Below are 22,380 nucleotides of genomic sequence, written 5' to 3' on the forward strand. Positions count from 1 at the left end.
GTATAGGCGCATGTTGTGGGAATACCTGGCCGACACCAGCTCTGTCCTCTCCGATCCCTCTGTGCTCTACAGCCTAAACTTATTTTCTCATCTTTTTTTCTGAACTGCACATCTCTTGCCTGCTTCCTTTGGGATCTTAGAAATGGTGGTCCACTTCCACAGATGGTAACTTCAATAGACAGTGTAACGGGAGTAGCTGAGGGATCGCTGTCTTAACCACTTTTTGGCACAAAATTAACTTCCAAAGCCAAATATGGTGCAAGTATATGATGCAAGGACACCTACACACCTATCTCTGACACATTGGGGAGTTCACCCTCATGCGCCCTTTTGGCCTGCACCATCATGCGCCTCTTCCCAGCCACTCCACATTTCCCAAGCTTTTCATTGCAGGCAGAAGTACAATACAACCCACCCCCATGCCCAAGCCTGTAACAGCCTCATCGATAAACTGCTGGCCCTGGAGATGTTGGTGTTTGTTTATGCTTCTGGAGACCCAGGCCTTCCGTCAGCAGATGGGGCACCTCCCTATGCTGGGCCTAGCCGTTACTACTTCTCTTGGTGTGCTGTCTCTGCCTTGCGCCTGCATGTGTCCCATAACATCAGTCGGGCCCAGAGCTCTGCGCTTTGCTGCAAGGTCCACTTGACCACCGACACATGGACAAGCGCCTGTGGTCAGGGATGCTGCAGTGCTTATCTTTAATGACAGGCAGGGTGAATGTGGTGGAGTCTGTTCCCCGGGTGCAAACTGGGGTGGCCTATCTCCTCTCCCAGGCCAAAATTCATGGCAGGAGTAGACTGAAACCCTACGAAGCTGCAACCTCCACCCCAGCCACTAGCGGAAAACACTGTAACACTGGCATGGGGAGATGTCAGCAGGCCGTGCTGAAACTGATCAGCTTGGGGGACAGACAGCACAGTGCCTCCGAGGTCAGGGATGCCATCCTGGCTGAGATGGCATTTTTTTTTCCCTGCTACACCTGGGGCCTGGCATTTTTGCGCCTGTGATAATGGCTGGAACCTGGTAGCAGATCTGGAGCTTGCCAGACTCAAACACGGTCCACGCATGGCCCACGTTTTCCAACTTGTTGGTGCCATGTTTCTTTGAAACCTACACCATTGTGCCTGATATACAGGTCAAAGTGGGGCCATTTTCGTAAGTGAGAACTAGCCTCTGCTAGGCAGAAAACATTCAGAGCACACTCCTCTCATCTTCGCACCGTTGGCTGGCGGAGGTAGACGAGGGGGTTGGAGTGGCATCTGATGTCCCTATCCCACACGAGGCTAGAGGGTGCACTTCAGTGCATCCCATTGCTTCACCACAAATGGTGTGAAGGGGAGTGGAAAATGGAGGAAATGGAGAGTGATCCTTACAGTTGGGGCCAGCAAAGGCATGCCAAGTAACACACTGGCACACATGGCTGACTTCATCTTGGGTTGCTTTTCAACACATATTTCACATCATGAAGAACAAATAATACTGGATTTTTTCAAGCCTCGAACCCCGGTCTAGGTCTAATGTCTGTTCCTTTCTTATATTAGGGGAGAGGGAAAAAAAATTACTTCAGTGATACGTTTAGCGTACATAGACTGACTATTAATGTGTATCCCACTTAGTGTTGTTAGGGTTACACACCGTCACAACCTGGCTAAAGCTTCTATAGCTGTTAATAAAGTCAACATAACTTTACGGTATCCAAAAAGACAGCTGGTACCGACAGAGAGCAAGACAAATGTCACCCAAAGCTGTGAGCTCTGAACACCCACAGTGACTTTGGCGTCATCATCATTATAAGGGAGCGGGTGGTAATAAATAACTTGGCAGTGCCTAAAACCCAAAAAGCTTATACAACTATATTTACATTAAGATACACAAATGAAACTTTTCAGTAGCATGTCATGAGACAAGCTGATAAGCTCTTCCTTTGTGCAGTGCTATTTGAAAGTTAAACGCTGCCTTTATTTTAATTCTGGAGAAGGTGCAGACATTAGATTTAGAACATGTTGTCTTCATTGTCCAAATCCTCTATATAGGTAACGTGTTTTTCGGGCCGAGCTGTCTGGGAACGAGCTGGTGCAGCACTGACAACCTGGGTGAATATGGCAAGAGCCTGAGATGTAGGGTGAATGAATCCCCAAATTATTTGTGGAATTCCCAGTGAGACAATGGCACTGTATACCAGTATTAAAAATTGTGGGTGCACATAACCCCCATATATTCTTTGAATTCCCAGTCAGACAATGGCACTGTATACCAGTAGTAAAAATTGTGGGTGCACATAACCCCAATATATTCTTTGAATTCCCAGTCAGACAATGGCACTGTATACCAGTAGTAAAAATTGTGGGTGCACATAACCCCCATATATTCTTTGAATTCCCAGTCAGACAATGGCACTATATACCAGTAGTAAAAATTGTGGGTGCACATAACCCCCATATATTCTTTGAATTCCCAGTCAGACAATGGTGTGGTATAAGGACCAATGGCTCAGATTTCTTCTGAATCCGAAATTAAGGAACTGCGCTCTCTTATTTTAGTGGTTAAAAGTACACGATTTTATTGACTTCAGACAAACTTTCACACAACGCGTTTCGGGCGTTACACTACGCCCTTCCTCAGGTGTATTAGTTTCTACAATTAAAACACAACAACATACGTCTAAGCAATATGCGGTTGCAGCTCTCCAATAAATAGTTAAAACCAGCATCTCACTTTACATCAAATAAAACAAATATAAATCATGTACACAATGTACGCAATGGACCTCTTTGAAACTTAATTACAAAACGTCTCATTGTTAGCACCCTAAATTGCGGGCAATGTTTCACACAATGTTGTCTACCTGCCCAGTATTATCTACATAGTAGGGAGTATCATGGTAAACGGCCACTAGAGGACCCAGTTTAAGAGTCATCTATCTATACTCTTCTCCTCAGGGTCCAAGTTTATCATGTTGCACCACATTGTCATTATCATTAGAGCCGCAAGAAAGAAAAAAGCATGATCACTTACCCGTGACCGCTGGGCTGGTTACTTGTCAGTCCAGCGCACGGCATAGTTATTTATACCATTGGTGGAAGTGGCATAATCGGAAGCTTCTGCTTCCCGCGCTGGCGCACGCGCACTCAAGTGCACGTGCACTGGTACAATTCGTTCGCCGGCGTCCGGAAGATACTGACGGCGCGTGCGTCCACTGCAATATTCTGCGCACGCGCCCGATCTGAAAGACGCGCATGCGCAGTGTAACTCAATCCAGCTGTCCTGATGATATCTCCTGGTGGTTACTGCGCATGTGTCTGTTGTAGCCGCACCGCAATTATGCTGGGCTTATCGAGCGATCGCTCGCTACTTCAGCGAGCCCTGCTGCTTCAATAGATGAATGGGTAACTTTAAAGGTCCCAGTTATTATAATAAAAGACATAGTATTAAAACACATAGTCACATAGTCAGACAATGGCACTGTATACCAGTATTAAAAATTGTGGGTGCACATAACCCCCATATATTCTTTGAATTCCCAGTGAGACAATGGAACTGTATAGCAGTAGCAAAAATTGTGGGTGCACGTAACCCCCATATATTCTTTGAATTCCCAGTCAGACAATGGCACTGTATACCAGTAGTAAAAATTGTGGGTGCACATAACCCCCATATATTCTTTGAATTCCCAGTGAGACAATGGAACTGTATAGCAGTAGCAAAAATTGTGGGTGCACGTAACCCCCATATATTCTTTGAATTCCCAGTCAGACAATGGCACTATATACCAGTAGTAAAAATTGTGGGTGCACATAACCCCAATATATTCTTTGAATTCCCAGTGAGACAATGGCACTGTATACCAGTAGTAAAAATTGTGGGTGCACATAACCCCAATATATTCTTTGAATTCCCAGTGAGACAATGGCACTGTATACCAGTAGTAAAAATTGTGGGTGCACATAACCCCCATATATTCTTTGAATTCCCAGTCAGACAATGGCACTGTATACCAGTAGTAAAAATTGTGGGTGCACATAACCCCAATATATTCTTTGAATTCCCAGTCAGACAATGGCACTGTATACCAGTATTAAAAATTGTGGGTGCACATAACCCCCATATATTCTTTGAATTTCCAGTCAGACAATGGCACTGTATACCAGTATTAAAAATTGTGGGTGCACATAACCCCAATATATTCTTTGAATTCCCAGTGAGACAATGGCACTGTATAGCAGTAGCAAAAATTGTGGGTGCACGTAACCCCCATATAGTCTTTGAATTCCCAGTCAGACAATGGCACTATATACCAGTAGTAAAAATTGTGGGTGCACATAACCCCAATATATTCTTTGAATTCCCAGTGAGACAATGGCACTGTATACCAGTAGTAAAAATTGTGGGTGCACGTAACCCCAATATATTCTTTGAATTCCCAGTGAGACAATGGCACTATATACCAGTAGTAAAAATTGTGGGTGCACGTAACCCCCATATATTCTTTGAATTCCCAGTCAGACAATGGCACTATATACCAGTAGTAAAAATTGTGGGTGCACATAACCCCAATATATTCTTTGAATTCCCAGTCAGACAATGGCACTATATACCAGTAGTAAAAATTGTGGGTGCACATAACCCCAATATATTCTTTGAATTCCCAGTCAGACAATGGCACTGTATACCAGTATTAAAAATTGTGGGTGCACATAACCCCCATATATTCTTTGAATTCCCAGTGAGACAATGGCACTGTATACCAGTAGCAAAAATTGTGGGTGTATATAGCCCCAATTCTATTGCTAGGGGACTTGCAGGGTATTTCTGAGGTGAAGGTGGGGGGGGCACACCGTTGGAACGGGGATTTGGGGTGTATATATGGGGTATACGGGAATACACTGTCAGTGTGTTCCATTCAGGATCCTGGGAAAGCTGGGTTGCGGCGATTGAGCCCGTCAGTGCCACGTTACACTGACAAGCTTCTCCCTGGAATTGAAGTTATATGTAAGCCCAATATATTCTTTGAATTCCCAGTGAGACAATGGCACCATATGGCAGTAGCAAAAATAGTGGGTGTATATAGCCCCAATCCTATTGCTAGGGGACTTGCAGGGTATTTCTGGGGTGAAGGTGGGGGGGCACACCGTTGGAACAGGTATCGGGGGTATATATCGGGTATACGGGAATACACTGACAGTGTATTCCATTCAGGATCCTGGGAAAGCTGGGTTGCGGCGATTGAGCCCGTCAGTGCCACGTTACACTGACAAGCTTCTCCCTGGAATTTAGCTCTTACAAGAGCTGTTGGTTGTCTTCTCCTTCCTATCCTAGCCTGTCCCTGCCTACCCAGAATCTAAGCCCTAGCTAGCTGGACGGAAACCTCCGTCCTCGGTGAATTGCAAGCTCAGAATGACGCGAAGCTGGGCGGCGCTGTTCTTTTAAATTAGAGGTCACATGTTTTCGGCAGCCAATGGGTTTTGCCTACTTTTTTCAACGTCACCGGTGTCGTAGTTCCTGTCCCACCTACCCTGCGCTGTTATTGGAGCAAAAAAGGCGCCAGGGAAGGTGGGAGGGGAATCGAGTAATGGCGCACTTTACCACGCGGTGTTCGATTCGATTCGAACATGCCGAACAGCCTAATATCCGATCGAACATGAGTTCGATAGAACACTGTTCGCTCATCTCTAGTATGTATGTGTTTATGATGTGTCAATAATATGTGTATGACGTGTCTATAACGTTTATATGATTTATGTATATGTGTCCAATGTGTGTAAAATGTGTACCTGACGTGTGTACCATATATATATGATGTGTGTATAATGTGCAAATGATATGCGTATAACATGTTCATAGTGTGTGTATAATGTGTGTATGACGAGTGTATAATATGTGTGCGATGTGTGTATAATGTATATATGATGCGTTTATCATGTGTATATGATGTGTGTGAGATCTATGCATGATGAGTGTGTAAATTCTATGTATTATGTGTATATAATTTGTGTCTATAGTGTTTGTGTAATATGTATATGATGTGCATGTATGAAGTGTTTGTGATCTGTGTATAATGTGTATATAGTATATTTGTGTAACGTGTGGGTATTGAGTGCCTGACAGGCGTGTGCCATTTTTTCTTGCACGTGTTGTTGTTAGGGAACGTTCCTTTTAGAAGTCTGGACTATCAGCGTTACATCTCATTGCTATGGTAATTGGAAATAAAGATGGAAACATCTAGAAATATCTGCTATTGTGCATCGGCATCTGGCGCCGCTTATCATGTAGAGGCCAGTCCACCCCCTGTCCTATAGGCCAGCACTGCGCAGGTCTATTGTGAATGTCCTTTCATAGACACTTTTTGATGCTGCCCCCTCCCCGGGGAGATGGGGGATCTGGAGTGTTTGCTTTCATGTCTCTTGGTGGGTTAAGAATGGGATGTGCAGGTGAGGAGTGTGACAGCACAATTAAATACACCGCAGGGATTTAACGTTCCTCGCTGAGTTATCCCATTAAAAGCAGGCGGCCTCCCTCCCATGTTAATGAAATACAGCACGGCGGAGCGCAGGCCCGGAATACTGACGAGGAGCGGGCGCCGCTCTTTGTGTGCCGCAGCTTTCCACTTTGTTAGTTTTGGTTTCTCATTAAAACTTTCCCTTTCCCAGTAAACATTTTCATACTCCAAGACTACTCAGCGAATCAACCTTAAAGGCAAAGTTTCATCCAAGGTTACATGGTTCATATCAGGTTATTATCCTAAACATGTTAGGTAAAGGTAGAAAAATTGGTGATCCTGAAATATTTGATTTTTTTCACTAGTCTCCAGAACACTTAGTTATCTGACATTTCGTGTTTACTACAGTTTGCTTTTTAGCTTTGCTGTGTAGACTGAGACAAGGTCAGCAGAGTCATCTCATTATCATTAGAGGGTTGTGTCAGTAGAGTCATCTTAATGTAATTAAATTGCACTTTTGGTAGAAAATATGCAGATCTATTCTCCAGGATGTAATTAGCAGAACAGTGCACTCTGTATGCCACCCTCTAGAGGGCAGCATCCTTAACATCGTGCATGACTCAGTTAATAAGCCTACTATCATGATGCGGATTTAATTGCCAAATTAGTATTTCTATTCCAAAAGGAACAGATTCCCAGCTATGGACAGCGCTGTTTCGGCCTATTGGGCCTCCTCAGCATAGAGCAGGATGCTGCCCTCTAGAGGGAGGCATACAGAGTGCACTGTTCTCCTAATTACATCCTGGAGAATAGATTTGCATATTTTTTACCCAGAATCCCTAGCAGAGCAGGAATGACTTGTAAGTCTCCGTACTGCCTATGTAGGCACGCACTCTCCCTGATGTGTACGATTATTCCCTGACCAGAGTTTTGGTAGAGTCATATTATTGCCGTTAGAGGGCAGGGTTAGAAGAGTTATCTCATTATAAGTAGAGGTTGAGTCAGTAGAGTCATCTTGTTATCATAAGTGGCCAGGATCACCAGAGTCATCTCATAATTTCTAAATGGTGGGATTGGTAGAGTCATCTCGCTATCGTTAGAGGATTGTGTTAGTGGAGCCATCTTAATGTTATAAAATTGTAGGATTGCTAGAGTCATCTCGTGGCCATTATAGGGCAGAGTTAGTAGAGTCATCGCATTATAATGAAAGGGTTGGGTCAGCAGAGTAATCTACTTATCATCAATGGCCAGGGTCAGCAGAATCATCTCATAATTACTAAATTGTGTGGTCAGTAGAGTCATCTCATTCTTATTAGAGGACAGCATCAGTGAAGATTGTTATATTTACTGGGTAGGGTCAGAAGAGTAATCTTGTTATTGTTACTGGGCAGGGTCAGAATTATCTTTAGTAAGGGGGTCAGTAGAGTCATCGCATTATTGTTAGAGGGCAATGTCAGTAGAGGCTTCTCATTCTCACTAGATTGTAATGCTATCATTAGAAGGAGGGGTCAGTAGAGTCATTTCATCATTAAAGGGCAGTCAACAAGGTCTCATTATTATTAAAGGGCAAAGCCAGCAAAGTTATTTCCTTAGAGGGCAGAGTAAGTAGCCTCATCTCATTTTCTTTAGAGGGCAGGGTTAGTAGAGACATCTCATTATTATTAGAGGTCAGGATCAGTGGAGTCATCTCATTATTATTAAAGGATAAGGTCAGCAGAGGTTTCTCACTATGATTGGATTGTAGTACTGTAATTAGGAGAAGGGGTCAGTAGAGTCATCTCATTATTGTTAGAGGGCAGTATCAGGGAAGTGATCTTGTTATCAGTAGTGGGCAGTATCATCAGAATCATCACAGAAGAAGGGTTAGTGGAATTGTCTTATTATCATTAAAGGTCGAGGTCAGCAGAGGCTACTCATTATCATTGGATTGTAATACTATAATTAGGAGGAGGGGTCAGTACAGTCATCTTATTATTATAGAACAGTCGACAAAGTCTCATCATTAAAGGGCAAAAGTCAGTAATTTCTTTAGAAGGCAGGGTTAGCAGAGTCGCCTTATTATTATCAGAGGGTCAAGTCAGCAGAGTGGTCTTATTGTTAGAGGGAAGAGTCAGTTCATTATCTCTAGAGGGTAGGGCCAACAGAGTTGTCTTGTTATTAAAGGGTAGGGTCAGCAAAATCATTTTTTTTATCATTATGAGGCGGGGTCAGTATAGTTATCTTATCATGAGTGTTTAGGATCTGCAGAGTACTATTCTTATCACTACAGTGGGGGCAGTGTCACCAAAATCATCTCAAAATTACTAAAGAGTAGGGTCAGTAGAGTCATCTCATTGTTATTAGAGCATGGGTCAGTAGAGTCATCTTACTATTATTAGAGGGTGTGTGTTGTTAGTCATCTCATTATCAACAGATGGTATTGCTATCATTAGAGGTCAGGGTCAGTAGAGTCATCTCATTGTTATTAGAGCGTGGGTCTGTAGAGTCATCTCATCATAATAGGGCATCCAATAAAGTCATCTCTTTATCACTAAAGGGCAGGATTATTTCATTAGAGGGCAGAGTCATCAAATTTTATTTAGAGAGCAGGGTTTGCAGAGTCAAATAATTTTCTTTAATGGGTAGGGTCAGCAGATTAATTTTTTTATCATTACAGAGCCGGGTCAGCAGAGGCGTCTTATAATTAGAGTGCAGGCTCTGCAGATTTATCTTGTTATCTCTACATGACAGGGTCAGTAGAGTCTTTTTATTGGTATTAGAGGGCAGGGTCAATATAGTCATCTCATTGTCTTTACAGGGCGGGGTCAGTACATTAATCTGATTATTATTTCAGGGCACAATTATCTCATGATCTTTAATTACAGATGACAACTATATTATTCTGCTGAGGTGCTGAACTCTATCGCTTTCTGGAGTCTTATTAAGCTATTACCTCTTGTCTTACCATTACACTAACCCTAGCTGTAATATAAACCCAAACCTTTACACTAACCATTTCAAGGGAGATGAAGAAAAAGTAGAAAACCGCGGAGCCATTTGTTCAGCGTTGACTTTGTGACTGTGATGCTTATAAAGTGTGACCATGAGAACAGGGAATGAAATGCGCCCGGGGAGATTTGCTTCCTCCTCACACTCCCAGTATCAGCCGCCTCCTGATATACTGGGCAACTCTGCGAAAATAGAGGACGTGTAAATCAATGGAAGCCGACACTTCATCCCTTCAGAGGGAAAACAGCTCTAAAGATACTTTCACCGACGCTTCGCTCTAATGTTCTGAGAGTCAAAATATGCTGCGTGTAATGTTCTCGGAAACAGCTGCCACCCTGCCGGAACAGCGTATAGAACAATGGTACTAGTCACAGCCCTCTATCAATGGGAAGAGATAGGGTTGGCAGACTATCAGATACTGTAGATTATCAGACATGTCCAGTGCAAATCTTGATGAACCCCATTCCCTTCAATAGATATTTTTCTTAGGAGCAAAAACGGGAATCTAAACTGGATATGGACAGACGCCAATGGAGCCCAACAGATTGCATTGACTTTAATGGGATCTTATGGGGGTCGTTCGTCTGCTGGACCAAAGAGTGCAGCCTACAATGATTTTTGATGGAATTTGCAACACAATCTCCATGGACTAAGAACAAGGAATTGTATGCTTAGCTCCCAGGATACAGTTCTGTGGTCCTCTCTACCATAGTGAGAAGGGAACAGTCTTAGATGTGGACCATATATTGTCTATAAGTCTATAAGAGATTGGGATGTTAGATGTTCCTGCCTCCCCAGGAGTATATAGCACAGGACAGTGGAGTTGCAGATAGGCAAGGACTCCTAGGCATAGGCATGAACCAAGGAGTCCCAATCGTCAAACTAAAATCAGGCCAGGAAATGTGGGCATAATATGCTCTGGATTTTCCCAGACCCAGGGAGCCTCAGTATATTAATAAACTGGAAACAACTCTGCTAAGGATTCAAAATGGCTGACTGATTGCAACTTCCTGTGACAGGAAGAGCAGCTCTGAAGCACAAACTGCTTCTCAAATCACTGTGCAAGCCTAGTCCATCATGTTCAGCCAGAGGAAAAAATCCAACTCACTATCTGATCAAGAAAACTTTGTGTTATTACTATTATTTGTAGCTTTCAGATAGATTTTCACCTTGTAGCGTTTTTGTATGCGCTGAACAAACTGGTGGGGGGTTTTCACTGCTGATAGATAAAATACTAAATAAGATTAGGACGTTACGATAATTCTCGTCTTCTGGTGGTTTTCAGATATTGATGAATGTGCCGCCAAAATGCATTACTGCCAAGCCAACACCGTGTGTGTGAATTTACCGGGATCTTACCGCTGTGACTGCCTGCCGGGGTACACGCGTGTCGATGATTTTTCCTGCACAGGTAAGAGCACATTATTACATATAACTGATAGCAGTCATGAATACACTGTGGGTTTATTGCCCCAGCTTTGGGGGGCAAATGAAGACCTAGAGGGTAATATAATCTAACATTCAAATGATAAATTGTTCTGAGTATGTGATACTTGTTGACTTTGGATCTCCTTCCAAGATCGACTTAATAGCTACAATTCTATCCAATAGGGGGTCTTGTTGGTCTGTCCTAGATACAGCTTCATTTGGTCCCTGTTACTTGAGTGGATCTCAAAGTAGCCACCAAATCCAACTCTTTGCATCCCCAGCTACACTGATTCCAGCACAGTTGGAATTTTTTTCTCTAGCCCCCACCATTCCTGAGCAATCGCTGTTAGTGTCAGTGCCTGATGCTGATTATTGTAACTCCCATTTTATTTTATTTTATTTTTGGGTATTGTGTTGGGGCATTAACATTTACTCTAATGTACTTTATTAACCTATCTAACTTCCTTTTCATAGAAGACAGTGTCTAAGGAGACAGGAGATATTACTAGTTAGCATGAACTATTTCACATGGTGGTTCATATTCCAACCGTGTTTTTAACTAGAAAACCAGAGATTCAGCCATTTGAAAAGACCATCCCCGCCTTTGGCAAATGCTAAATCTTTACACATTTGCAAATATGTATAGATTTCCCTAATAATAGCTCAGTTAGGCTATGATTAAGGGGCTACAATAACGCCCCGAAACGCGTCAGCCAGACGTCATTTCATCTCTGCCATCATGAATATCTGTATTTGATTTTATGGAGCGGCTCATGCTCCGGAAAACTTTTTCACAATAAAAGTTACGTTTTATACAAGGAATTGATGCTGGATTTTTTCAATTCATGGACACAGAGAGCTGATAAGCCTGTGTTCTATTAAAAGGAAGTTAGATAGGTTAATAGAGTATATATACGAAAATGTTCACCAAATACAATCCCCCAGCACAATAGCAAGAAAAAAAATAAAATGGGACTTACACTTCAGCAAGTGGTCAGTCACTCTACGTATGTTACATTTCAGGGCCACCTACCTGACAGTAGAGAGTCTGATTGGCATATTAGATGCTGAAACTTACAGAAAAGATAGCTCAGGAACAGTGCTGGCTACAGAAAAATCAGGGCATGCTATCAGGACACGCTATTGTATTAGGTAGCATTAGAATTTAGAATTATCATTATCTGGTAAATTCCCTGTGATTAGAACTGTATTGGGTCCCATGAGCTAGCAGCAATGCATCTGGCCTTCAATCTGCATTGGTACCCATGGGATTGCAGCGACACCTCTGACCCTCTGACTGCATTGGGGTACTTGCGATTGCAATGACACCTCTGGCCTTCAGATTGCTTTGTGGCCCATAAGCTTTCAGCAATGCTCCTCTGCACTGGAGCCCATGAACTTGCAGCAATGCTTCTGGCCCTCAGACTACATTGGGGCCCATGAGCTTGCAGCAACCTCTCTCGCCCTTGACTGCATTGTAACCCATAAACTTTGCAGAAACCTCTTTGGCCCTCACATTGCACTGGGGCCCCTGAGCTTTCAGCAGCCCACTGGCCCTCACAATAGATTATATTTGCTGCGACTTTATGAAGAATGTTATGTATCCTCTTCAGGAACCGCAAGCGATGCAGAATGCCTGCACTCTAGCCAAGAGCTGCTTACTCTTACTGAACTGCCTTGCTTAAATGACCCTCTCCGCTCACCACGTCTCTCCCCTTATGCTGCTTCAGACAGGGTACGGTCCGCTGAAACCCCCCCGCCTTCTGTTTCCTTCTAGGGCTGGTGCTGCCGGTGCCAAACGCCGGCGCTGATCCTGTGATTAGTGAAGCATCGCTGAAACAGAATTTCTTCTTTTAATTATGTGAGCTCCGTTTAGAGACCCTCCTGGGGGATGCTGTTTATGGAGCCACGTTAAGGCTCGGAGCCCCCATCAATGAGCGGCAACTTAAGCAAAAAGCATTTTTCCTAATTGCTCATTATTTGGCAGCCGCCCCATGTGCGTGATATTTGGTGGTCACCTTTTTTTTTTAAATTGCCCTTGCAGAATGACTCTGGTTTCCAATCCGAGGGAAGAATTCGGTCAGAATGCAAATGACAGAATTTAGTATTCTGTATTTTCCAGCAGCTGAGCTCAGTTTAACTTGGCGTCTGCTGGATGTTGGCCACAGGCAGATTTTACAGGCTTTGTCAGGCCTTGCCTATGGAATGTCAAATGGTTAAAAAACTTAGCCCCAAGGGCAAATAATCAATTATGGGATCTTAGAGAAAAAATTGGAAGCTTACAGTGGTTTATCAAAAGAACAGCACTGAGCAAGGGCATGACTCTTGGAGGAGCAGAGAGATGTTGTTGTATCCTCTGTAGAACACTGAGCAGGGGCGGGACTCTAGAAAGAGAAAAGGTTTTATGACTTTGAGGAGGAGAGGTTGTAGACTCTCCCAAGAGCACTGTGCAATTAGCATGAACAATACTCTAGGGGAAGAAGAGGTTGTAGAAGAACTCTGAGCAGCAGCATGGCTCTAGGAAGATGAAGAGATTGTAGTCGCTCTGAAGAGCACTGTTCAGGGGTGGGACTCTAGAAGGAACGGACATATCAGTCTCTCTTGAAAAGTACTGAACTGGGGTGTGATTTTAGAAGGAACAGTGCACCAGTAGAGATTGCAGTCTCTCCGGAGGAGCAGAGATTGCAGTCTCTCCTGAGATGCACTAAGCAGGGGCGTGACTCTAGGAGGAAAAAAGGTTGCAGTCTATCCTGAAGAGCAGCAGGGGTGTAACTCCAGGAGAAGAAGAGGTAGATTGCAGTGTCCTCTGAAGAGCATTGAGCAGGAGCAGGGGTTGCAGTCTTTCTTAGAGAGCACTGAGCAGGGGTGTGACTCCAGGAGGAGCAGATGTTTTACTTCTCCGGAATAGAACAGAGAGGAAACATGACTACATTGGCAGTCTGTCCTGAAGAGAAGTAGGGGTGTAACTTCAGGAGAAGAAGAGGTAGATTGCAGTGTCCTCTGAAGAGCACTTAGCAGGAGCAGAGGTCGCAGTCTTTCTTGGAGAGCACTGAGCAGGGGTGTGACTCCAGGAGGAGCAGATGTTTTAGTTCTCCAGAATACAGCAGAGAGGAAACATGACTACATTGGCATCAGAGATTACAGTCTCTGCTAGAGAGCACTGGGAAGGAACGTTACTCTTAAAGGACTATAAGTTGCATCTTTTACTGAAGAGCACTGAGCAGGGGTGTGACTTTAGGAAGAGCAGTGTTTGCCCTTTTCTTAAGAGCGCTGAGCAGAGGCGTGACTCTAAGAGGAGCAGAGGTTACATGAGGGCACGAATCTATGAAGTGCAGAGATTATGGACTCTCCCCACCCCAGTGTTGAGGATGTCCAAGTGCCACATTAAATATAAATTTCACTACACAAGTGAGAACCATTATGGCATTATGTCTGTAAAGTTTAGTACACAATAAGTAAAGTATTTGCAAATGTATTTAACATTAAAACTGTATAAACTGTGAAGTGCTCTTCGGGGGTGGAGCAAATCATTATGTTAGGAGGGTCCTTATGTGATGGGGTCACTACTCTCTCCTGTGCATACATCATAGTCCTTTGCTTTGCATTGCAGTCAGTTTTGCCTTGCATTGTTTTGCACCCTTCACCAGGGGGTGGAGCCTGTGTCCAAAACACCCAAACAACCAAGTTCTGGTAACCTCACTCCTTGGGGAAAGTGCAGTTTGGCGCTAGTACTGCCCCCTACCAGGCCTCATGGCAATGACAGGGCTCATCTGCAGGGAAAGTGGAGAGAATTAAAGTCCTTAATTAGCCGTTAGGTTTCCTTTAATTCCAATCTGATTTACTACATCACACTTCTGAGTTTGCGGCTCCTGGCAGCCGGCGGAGGTTATAATCTAAGTGTTTTATCTGAAGTCCATTTCCTTACTAAATGTCACTAGGGTTCAGCGCAAATCCGCATATAATAATGTACGGATTACTTACCCCCAACCTGCCGTAATGGAGCTGCAATAATATTGAGATTTGATTTGACATATGGATTATAAAACCAGAGGGCTGAGAGCTTTCCGCCATTGCCGCGCCACATGTTTTCCTCTTAATGGGTATTTGAGGGGTTTATGGTTGAATGGCGGATGAACATTTATAGCTTCTGTTTACTTGTTAATAAAGTTTTTTTTAAGTTTTTCTTTGTTTGAGGACTTTGTTTCATTAACAAAGATGGTATTTTACCCATTATTGTCCTTTATACAATGTAACAATCCTAATGGAATTCAATATACTTCTGTTAGATGCAATGTAGCAATAAAAAAAGTCAACACCCTTCTTAAAGGGGATGTATCAGCAACTTTTCACTTTTTATTTATAATAAAAAAAATAGTGACATCTATTACTTTTTCTCCATCTGTTTTAATTTTTTGACTGTAGATTTTTTTAAATTCTATTTTCTGTGCATGATTGTGGGGGCGGCCATCTTGCCTGAGCTTCTCCTCTGTTCTGTTAACTGGATACGACTCCCAGAGGTCTATGGGGGAGTTTTTTAGACATGTTCAGTACAGGGAGGGGGAGGAAATAAGCTGTTACGTCAGATATTGTCAGTAGGGATATAATGATGGCTTGATGGTGTTATCTTCCATTGTAATCCTATCTGTGATCTATATGAGGTGACTGCTGCAAAGAAAACCCAATCAGAATTGCCAAGTGTCAGGCTATTGGGCTTAGTAGCCAAGGTGAAAGTGGCAGGATTTACTTCTGAATTATGTCAATTTCTATAAATTTTACTACAATGTGATATTTGTACACTTAAAGGAGTTTTCCAAAAATTCAATATTGAGGTCATATTTTTAGCATTGTTCATGAATATTTGATCAGTGACAGTCCAGTACACGGGACCCCAACAGATCAGCTGCTCGGCTCAGCACCACTTCACAAATCATGTAACATAACATTTATTCACCACGTGGCCTGTTCGCAGCTCAGTCCTGATCCAGTAAATGGGACTGCGCTGCAATACCTAACATAGCCACTCTACAATGTATGAACGGTTGGTCTATGGGGCTCTTGGGTTTCGGACCCCTACCAATCTGACATTGGTGACCTAGCCTAAGGATCGCTCATTAATATTTAACTCTTGTAATACCCCTTTAAGATTATTTTTTTGGATTTTCTTCTACATTATTTTCTTCTCTAGGGGGCAGTGCATAGCACTTTCATCCCCTGACTCTTATTCTTGACCTATGTTCTTTAGAAATGTTATGTCCACATTTTCTTCTGCTCTTATGACTTGTAAATGATACCCTGGGATAGGGGAGCCGCTGACTGGTCACAGATCTCTGGTGGAGATGGTATTTAATATTTGAGAGATATTAAACGGTTAATGATTTCACAACTGTGACTTGCCCTATAAGGGGTGAGATGTATGAGTCGGGGGAGCTTCGAATTTGTTGTATTTGTGAAGGCTTCACCTAATGTGTACATATGGGATTCCATTATGTGAGAAGTGTATTGTAATGAGGAGCGGGCAGAGGTGTTGATTGTACGTCTCTACGCTCAGACTGATGGAAATCCTGATTACAGATCTGTACAGATGGAGACAGAACATTCTGAAAATTATACTTCATGCAAACCTTCATATCTCGTTTCTTAAAGAGGAATTCACATCCTATGCCTACTTATCTATTCTCAAAACTCCCATAGAAGTGAATGTGCCGAACCTACACATTCCCGGCCCCCTTCCCTCTGACAACGGTCATGAGACAGGGTTGTGGATCCTCAGGGTAAGTTCAGGTGTTAGAGGTGGGACTTGCATCTATTTATAGACCTTTATAGCTTACGCCATATGTCCCATATTGGTCCCTTTATCCCAGTACTGTAAAAAAAAATTTAGGCAGGTGTTCTGAAAGTGCTGCAAAGTAAAAACGCTTTCAGAAATAAAAGTTTTAAAGGGGTTGTCCAGGAAATTTTTGTTTATGGCCTGAATATATGATCAGTAGGGGGGAGGACACAGTCAGCCCACGCAGATATCTGCTGTTAGATCTGTGTGCTATGTACAACACAGGGCCAAAATAATTTCCCTTGTATAGTGGCCAGGCATCAGTACTGCAGCTCAGCTCCCATTGAAGTGAATAGGAGCTAAACTGCAGTGACTGGACCCGGCCACTAAACAAGGCATGGCGCTATATACTTCCAGATCCATGCATTGTATTGTACACAGACTGAACACACCTTCAAACAGCTGATTGGTTTAGGGGCTGACTCCCATGGGTTGGACATATATGGCCTGTCCTAAGGATCTGCGGGTTTCAGTCACTACCAAAAGTTTAGAGACTGATGCAAAGTGTTGCAATCAATTGATTATACTGAATGAATTATAAGAGGGGGGAGGACGCTTGAAATCATTGTCTTCTTCTGTTAACCATGGTAAGCCCCAAGGAAACACATGCAGTCATCATTGTTTTGCATCAATAGGGCTTTACAGGTAAGGACATTGGAATTGGGATTATTTTGGCCTTAGAATGCAATCCTGGGAAAACCTGGTGTTGTGTTAATATTCATCCCCTGTAAATAATAAAGCAATAGGAGGAAACAAATCTTTCCGGAATGAAGCTCTGACACCCAGAACATCGCCAGTCTGTCAATAGAAACATGTACTGACAGCGAATCTCTGACATTTCTTTGAGGTTTGCAGCTCTCTCCGGAGTTCACCTTTATCTTTCCTTCATCTGTCTGGTTATACGTCTGTTGTCAGGTCCTAGGTCTGGACTAGAAATTACAGAAAAATTTTTTACAGAGGGAAATGATCATAAGTAATGTGCTACATGTCCGGCTCTACCCAACCTGGATGTCACCCTATTTATTGCTTTTGAGGGTCCAGGAAGCTAGCTGACTTCAGTGACACGCTGACACTTGGGGTACAGGGCAATGACACACTGACGCTTGGGGTACAGGATAATGACAGGCTGACACTTGGGGTACAGGACAATGACATGCTGACACTTGGGGTACAGGATAATGACACAATAACACTAAAGGTACAGGATATTGACACGTTGACACTTGGGGTACAAGATAATGACACACTGACACTTGGGGTACAGGAAAATGGCACACTGACACTTGGGGTACAGGAAAATGGCACACTGACACTTGGGGTACAGGACAATGACATGCTGACACTTGGGGTACAGGATAATGGCACACTGACACTTGGGGTACAGGACAATGACAGGCTGACACTTGGGGTACAGGATAATGACAGGCTGACACTTGGGGTACAGGATAATGACAGGCTGACACTTGGGGTACAGGACAATGATATGCTGACACTTGGGGTACAGGATAATGACAGGCTGACACTTGGGGTACAGGACAATGATATGCTGACACTTGGGGTACAGGATAATGACATGCTGGCACTTGGGGTACAGGATAGTGACACGCTGATACTTGGGGTACAGGACAACGACACGCTGACACTTGGGGTACAGGACAATGACACGCTGGCACTTGGGGTACAGGATAATGACACGCTGACACTTGGGGTACAGGACAATGATATGCTGACACTTGGGGTACAGGATAATGACAGGCTGACACTTGGGGTACAGTATATGACACACTGACACTTGGGGTACAGGACAATGACACGCTGGCACTTGGGGTACAGGATAATGACACACTGACACTTGGGGTACAGGATAGTGACACGTTGACACTTGGGGTACAGGATAGTGACACGCTGACACTTGGGGTACAGTATAATGACACGCTGACACTTGGGGTACAGGATAATCACACGCTGACACTTGGGGTACAGGATAATGACATGCTGACACTTGGGGTACTGGACAATGACACGCTGACACTTGGGGTACAGGATAATGACATGCTGACACTTGGGGTACAGGATAATCACACGCTGACACTTGGGGTACAGGATAATGACATGCTGACACTTGGGGTACTGAACAATGACACGCTGACACTTGGGGTACTGGACAATGACATGCTGACACTTGAGGTACTGGACAATGACACGCTGACACTTGGGGTACTGGACAAGGACATGCTGACACTTGGGTTAGATATAAGGACTTTCTCCTGCTGCTCACTGATAAATTCTCATCTTCAGTCAGCCACGAGTTAATATTTGAGAGGACGCACAAAATCCCCTCCAAGGTCAGGGAGATACAGGCGTCTTGGCGCTGTCACCATCACTGTGCTGGCATTGGTCGCAGTGCACACAGCTTTCTTAGTAAGTCATAATTTAGATGCCATTTACAAACTTCCATTAATTCCCTGAGCTGATTTCTACATTCAGAGACGGTCCGGCGTCTGTTCTGCGGGGAGCTGCGCTCTGATAACTGGTAATGCATCAGTGAGACAGGCAGTGACTCTCCCAGAGATGTCCGGGGCATAAATCATCCTCAAATAGAAGGTGTCCACATACATCTCCTATTATCAGGGCACAGTCAAATTGCCATACACAACGGCTTCTGTTGCTCTGTATGTTTTTGCAACCGTCTCAATAACAAATGATCAACCATGACTAAAAATCTTGCACCGTTTTCTGTACACAGCTCCTATGCGGACTTATGTGTCTTCATGATTACAGACTACAAACTCATATGAACCTGTAATGATGAATCTACTTCATCAGCCTTCTCTGCCTTAAGACTCTCAAGAAGATGAGGCAAAGAGGAGGATCAGACTACACAAGGTCTTTTTCTGTAGTCTATTACCATAGATACACATAGTAATGTATGCGGGGCTGTAAACACAAAACGAGATTTTTCAGAAAGACTACAGAGTTATTTTTTGAATGTTTTTGGAGCTCTACAAGAAGGTTCCATAAGTGTAGACGCCTCTGTACATATTTAGCATCACACATATTCTGCTTTTCCTATGGATGTTCCTAATGACCTTGTCCCTTTAGGACCAGACTGGTTTCGTATCGTTCTCCATCGCAAGCAGCCTGACCTTTAATTTGTCCTTCCGGCTGCCTGAGCTGACTTGTTTTCTGCTTGTAGACAAGGCTTGCACTCTGGGACACAAATCTGTCTGCCGGTGACCAAGCCATACATCTGTGTCAAGCACAAGCTTGTGCTGGGGGTGTCAGGAGGCTGCGTCTTGGCTCCAGATCAACTTGCTGGTGTTCGCTGCCACAGCGCCGGCAGAAGAAAGCAGAAAGTTTACGGAGTGATTTAAATGCGCAGACATTGCTCTCGCCCCTCGGTGGCTCGCTGGCCAAGTTCAGGCTCTGGCAATATGCAGGCTCATGGCGGCGGCTGGGAACACACACCGTGCTGAATTAAAGGTTAAGTTTTAGGAAAACCGCAGCTAGAGACGCCCCCGGACTCTGCTCCCACTGACCTATTTTCTTACAGCTCATCTCCCATAGAGTATAAGGTAGACTACATTGCAGCATAGCAGAAAGGGAAAAGCGAGCGTACTGCTGATATACTGCGGCTCCCCCCGTCCTACATTACCCGCTATGGGGGGCAAATTGTAAAATGGATGGAATACAATAACTTTAGCTATGTAATGGCACTGCATGAAAGTAATGTATGGGCATGTGCCTCAAGGGCTTGTGCCAGGGGGTGTCAAAAGCCACTTCGCCCTGGATGGGGTGTTTAGATGCTGGGATAGGCTAAGCTATGACGTTGATCAGGAGTGGACTGGACCCCCACGTAGTATTGATCTGGGCACCTTATAATGTTAACGAAATCCTTGTCTCTTGCGACTTGAAGTCGTAATTACCAATTTTTGGAACCAATTGTGGCACATTAGGGCAAGTTCTGACCCGATAAGGGGGTATAGATTACAGTACACTGCCCAAGTGGGTGTCCCACAGCAATTTAGGAGTGGAGCTTGGTGATTGGAGAGTGGTTGTGGGGGTTATGCCCATATGTTACCATCAGCAATGCATGCCACACCCCCTTTACAGGGCATGACACATCCTCTTTTTGGCACATGGTCGTGAAATGTTTCGGATGCCCCTTTTTTAGGGCATGATCAGCACGTAATGTGCCCATGTTACATATAAATGACTGGAAACCCGGTAGAGACCGGAGCACTCAGCCCCAGGTCTGAGCTTTGTCCACATTACCCAATACGGAGAAGTGACCTCTTTTTGTGGGAGGTTCCTGGACATTTTGGGGAGATCTGCCAAGTATGTTATAGGGTTAATAGATAAGACTACGTGTGGGACTTCCCATAGTGTGATCATGGCCTTAGAAGTGGCTGCGAACCTAAGTCAGTCTCTGAATCAGTGGGTGTCTGAGAGATTGGATCCCCATGATCATGAAGCCATGACATAGTCTTCACTCTTTTAGGTGGGAATACTCCTTTATACATGTCTCAGTGCCTGGCAGACCTCATAAGAAAATCTCATAGAGCGTCTGGAAAGAGTGTCTGTCACTTAGGAGGACCCCGGGTGTCCATGCATTACCTAAACAGCCAATTGATTGCAATAGAAACTGTGTAATGCTTAGTTCACCCTGTTGGGGCGCTGCAGGAAAATAGACACTTGCTGTATGGTTTCTATGTATAATCTCTGCGGAGCTGAGCTATAGGACAACCTGTGATATGTTTATAGGATTATAGTAGAGAATCTCTTAAAGCTTTAGATACAAACATCTGGAAACCCGTTTAATAGACTGGATACCTCCCTTAAAGGTACAGAAACTCCAAATACCAGTGTTGGTTCATTTTCATTCATGGACCAGACAAATTTACAGACAGTGTTCGGCGCGTCCAGCAACAATATTTTGCGTAGGGGGAGGGGTTTAACATGTTCCAAAATTCTGTAAGCCAAGTTATAGCCAGTGTAAACTTAGACTAGACAGTGTAAGGATTCACCAGACGTATCCTCTGGATTCTGCAGATGGGGTGTATGTAAAGTTTCCTGGCTCATCTACCTGTGTTATAACCATTGCGGTATCTTCCTATATTTACTCACACCGCTACAAACAAATAATAAGTGACACAGATGTGAGAATCTTCATACATCCCAGCTGCTGTAACACATAGGAGCTATTCACACTGCGGGCAATCTGCTGTATGACGAGTCTGGATGACGCACTTGCCGGAGATAATGGGATCTGGGTTCTGCTCCAGATTGGTATAGGACTGCCTGAGGGGCACAGAGCGGGAAAGTTGTTGAACCATGTGAACGTTGCTCTATTGTCCTATCCATGCAGCATAGCGCAACCCGTCCACACCAGCACCACAGTCTACTCCATATGTAGAATCATTTCCTCTAACATTTTAGGTAACTGGACAAATGTGAAGTATATCTCAAAATATAAAAACTTTTCATAAATGAATAGAACGTGATAATACATGAAAATTTGTAATATATCTTTATTAGAGAAATCTGTTTCCTTCTCCTCTTTTTAAGCTGCTGTCACTTTACACACAGAAGTCTATGGAGGAGGCGGAGGCTATTAATTGACTTATTGCCTCATTCTATGCAGTGTTAGAGTTTTATCCTGAAGATAAGCAGAGAAGCAGTTATCTATGTGTTTTCAAC

General features: G+C 43.8%; 1 protein-coding gene across 2 annotated transcripts in view; it reads left to right on the forward strand.

Annotated features, from left to right (window-relative positions):
* Positions 1–22,380, forward strand: part of NELL1 (neural EGFL like 1) — a 455,411-nt gene that overhangs the window by 241,913 nt on the left and 191,118 nt on the right. For both annotated transcript variants that reach the window (XM_075281293.1, XM_075281294.1), the window contains exon 13: positions 10,711–10,836. In XM_075281293.1, coding sequence (XP_075137394.1) covers positions 10,711–10,836 — 126 coding nt within the window. The remainder of the gene's footprint in view (positions 1–10,710; positions 10,837–22,380) is intronic.

The sequence above is a fragment of the Leptodactylus fuscus genome, chromosome 7 (genome assembly GCF_031893055.1).
Source record: "Leptodactylus fuscus isolate aLepFus1 chromosome 7, aLepFus1.hap2, whole genome shotgun sequence".
In the NCBI taxonomy this organism is placed as follows: domain Eukaryota; kingdom Metazoa; phylum Chordata; class Amphibia; order Anura; family Leptodactylidae; genus Leptodactylus; species Leptodactylus fuscus.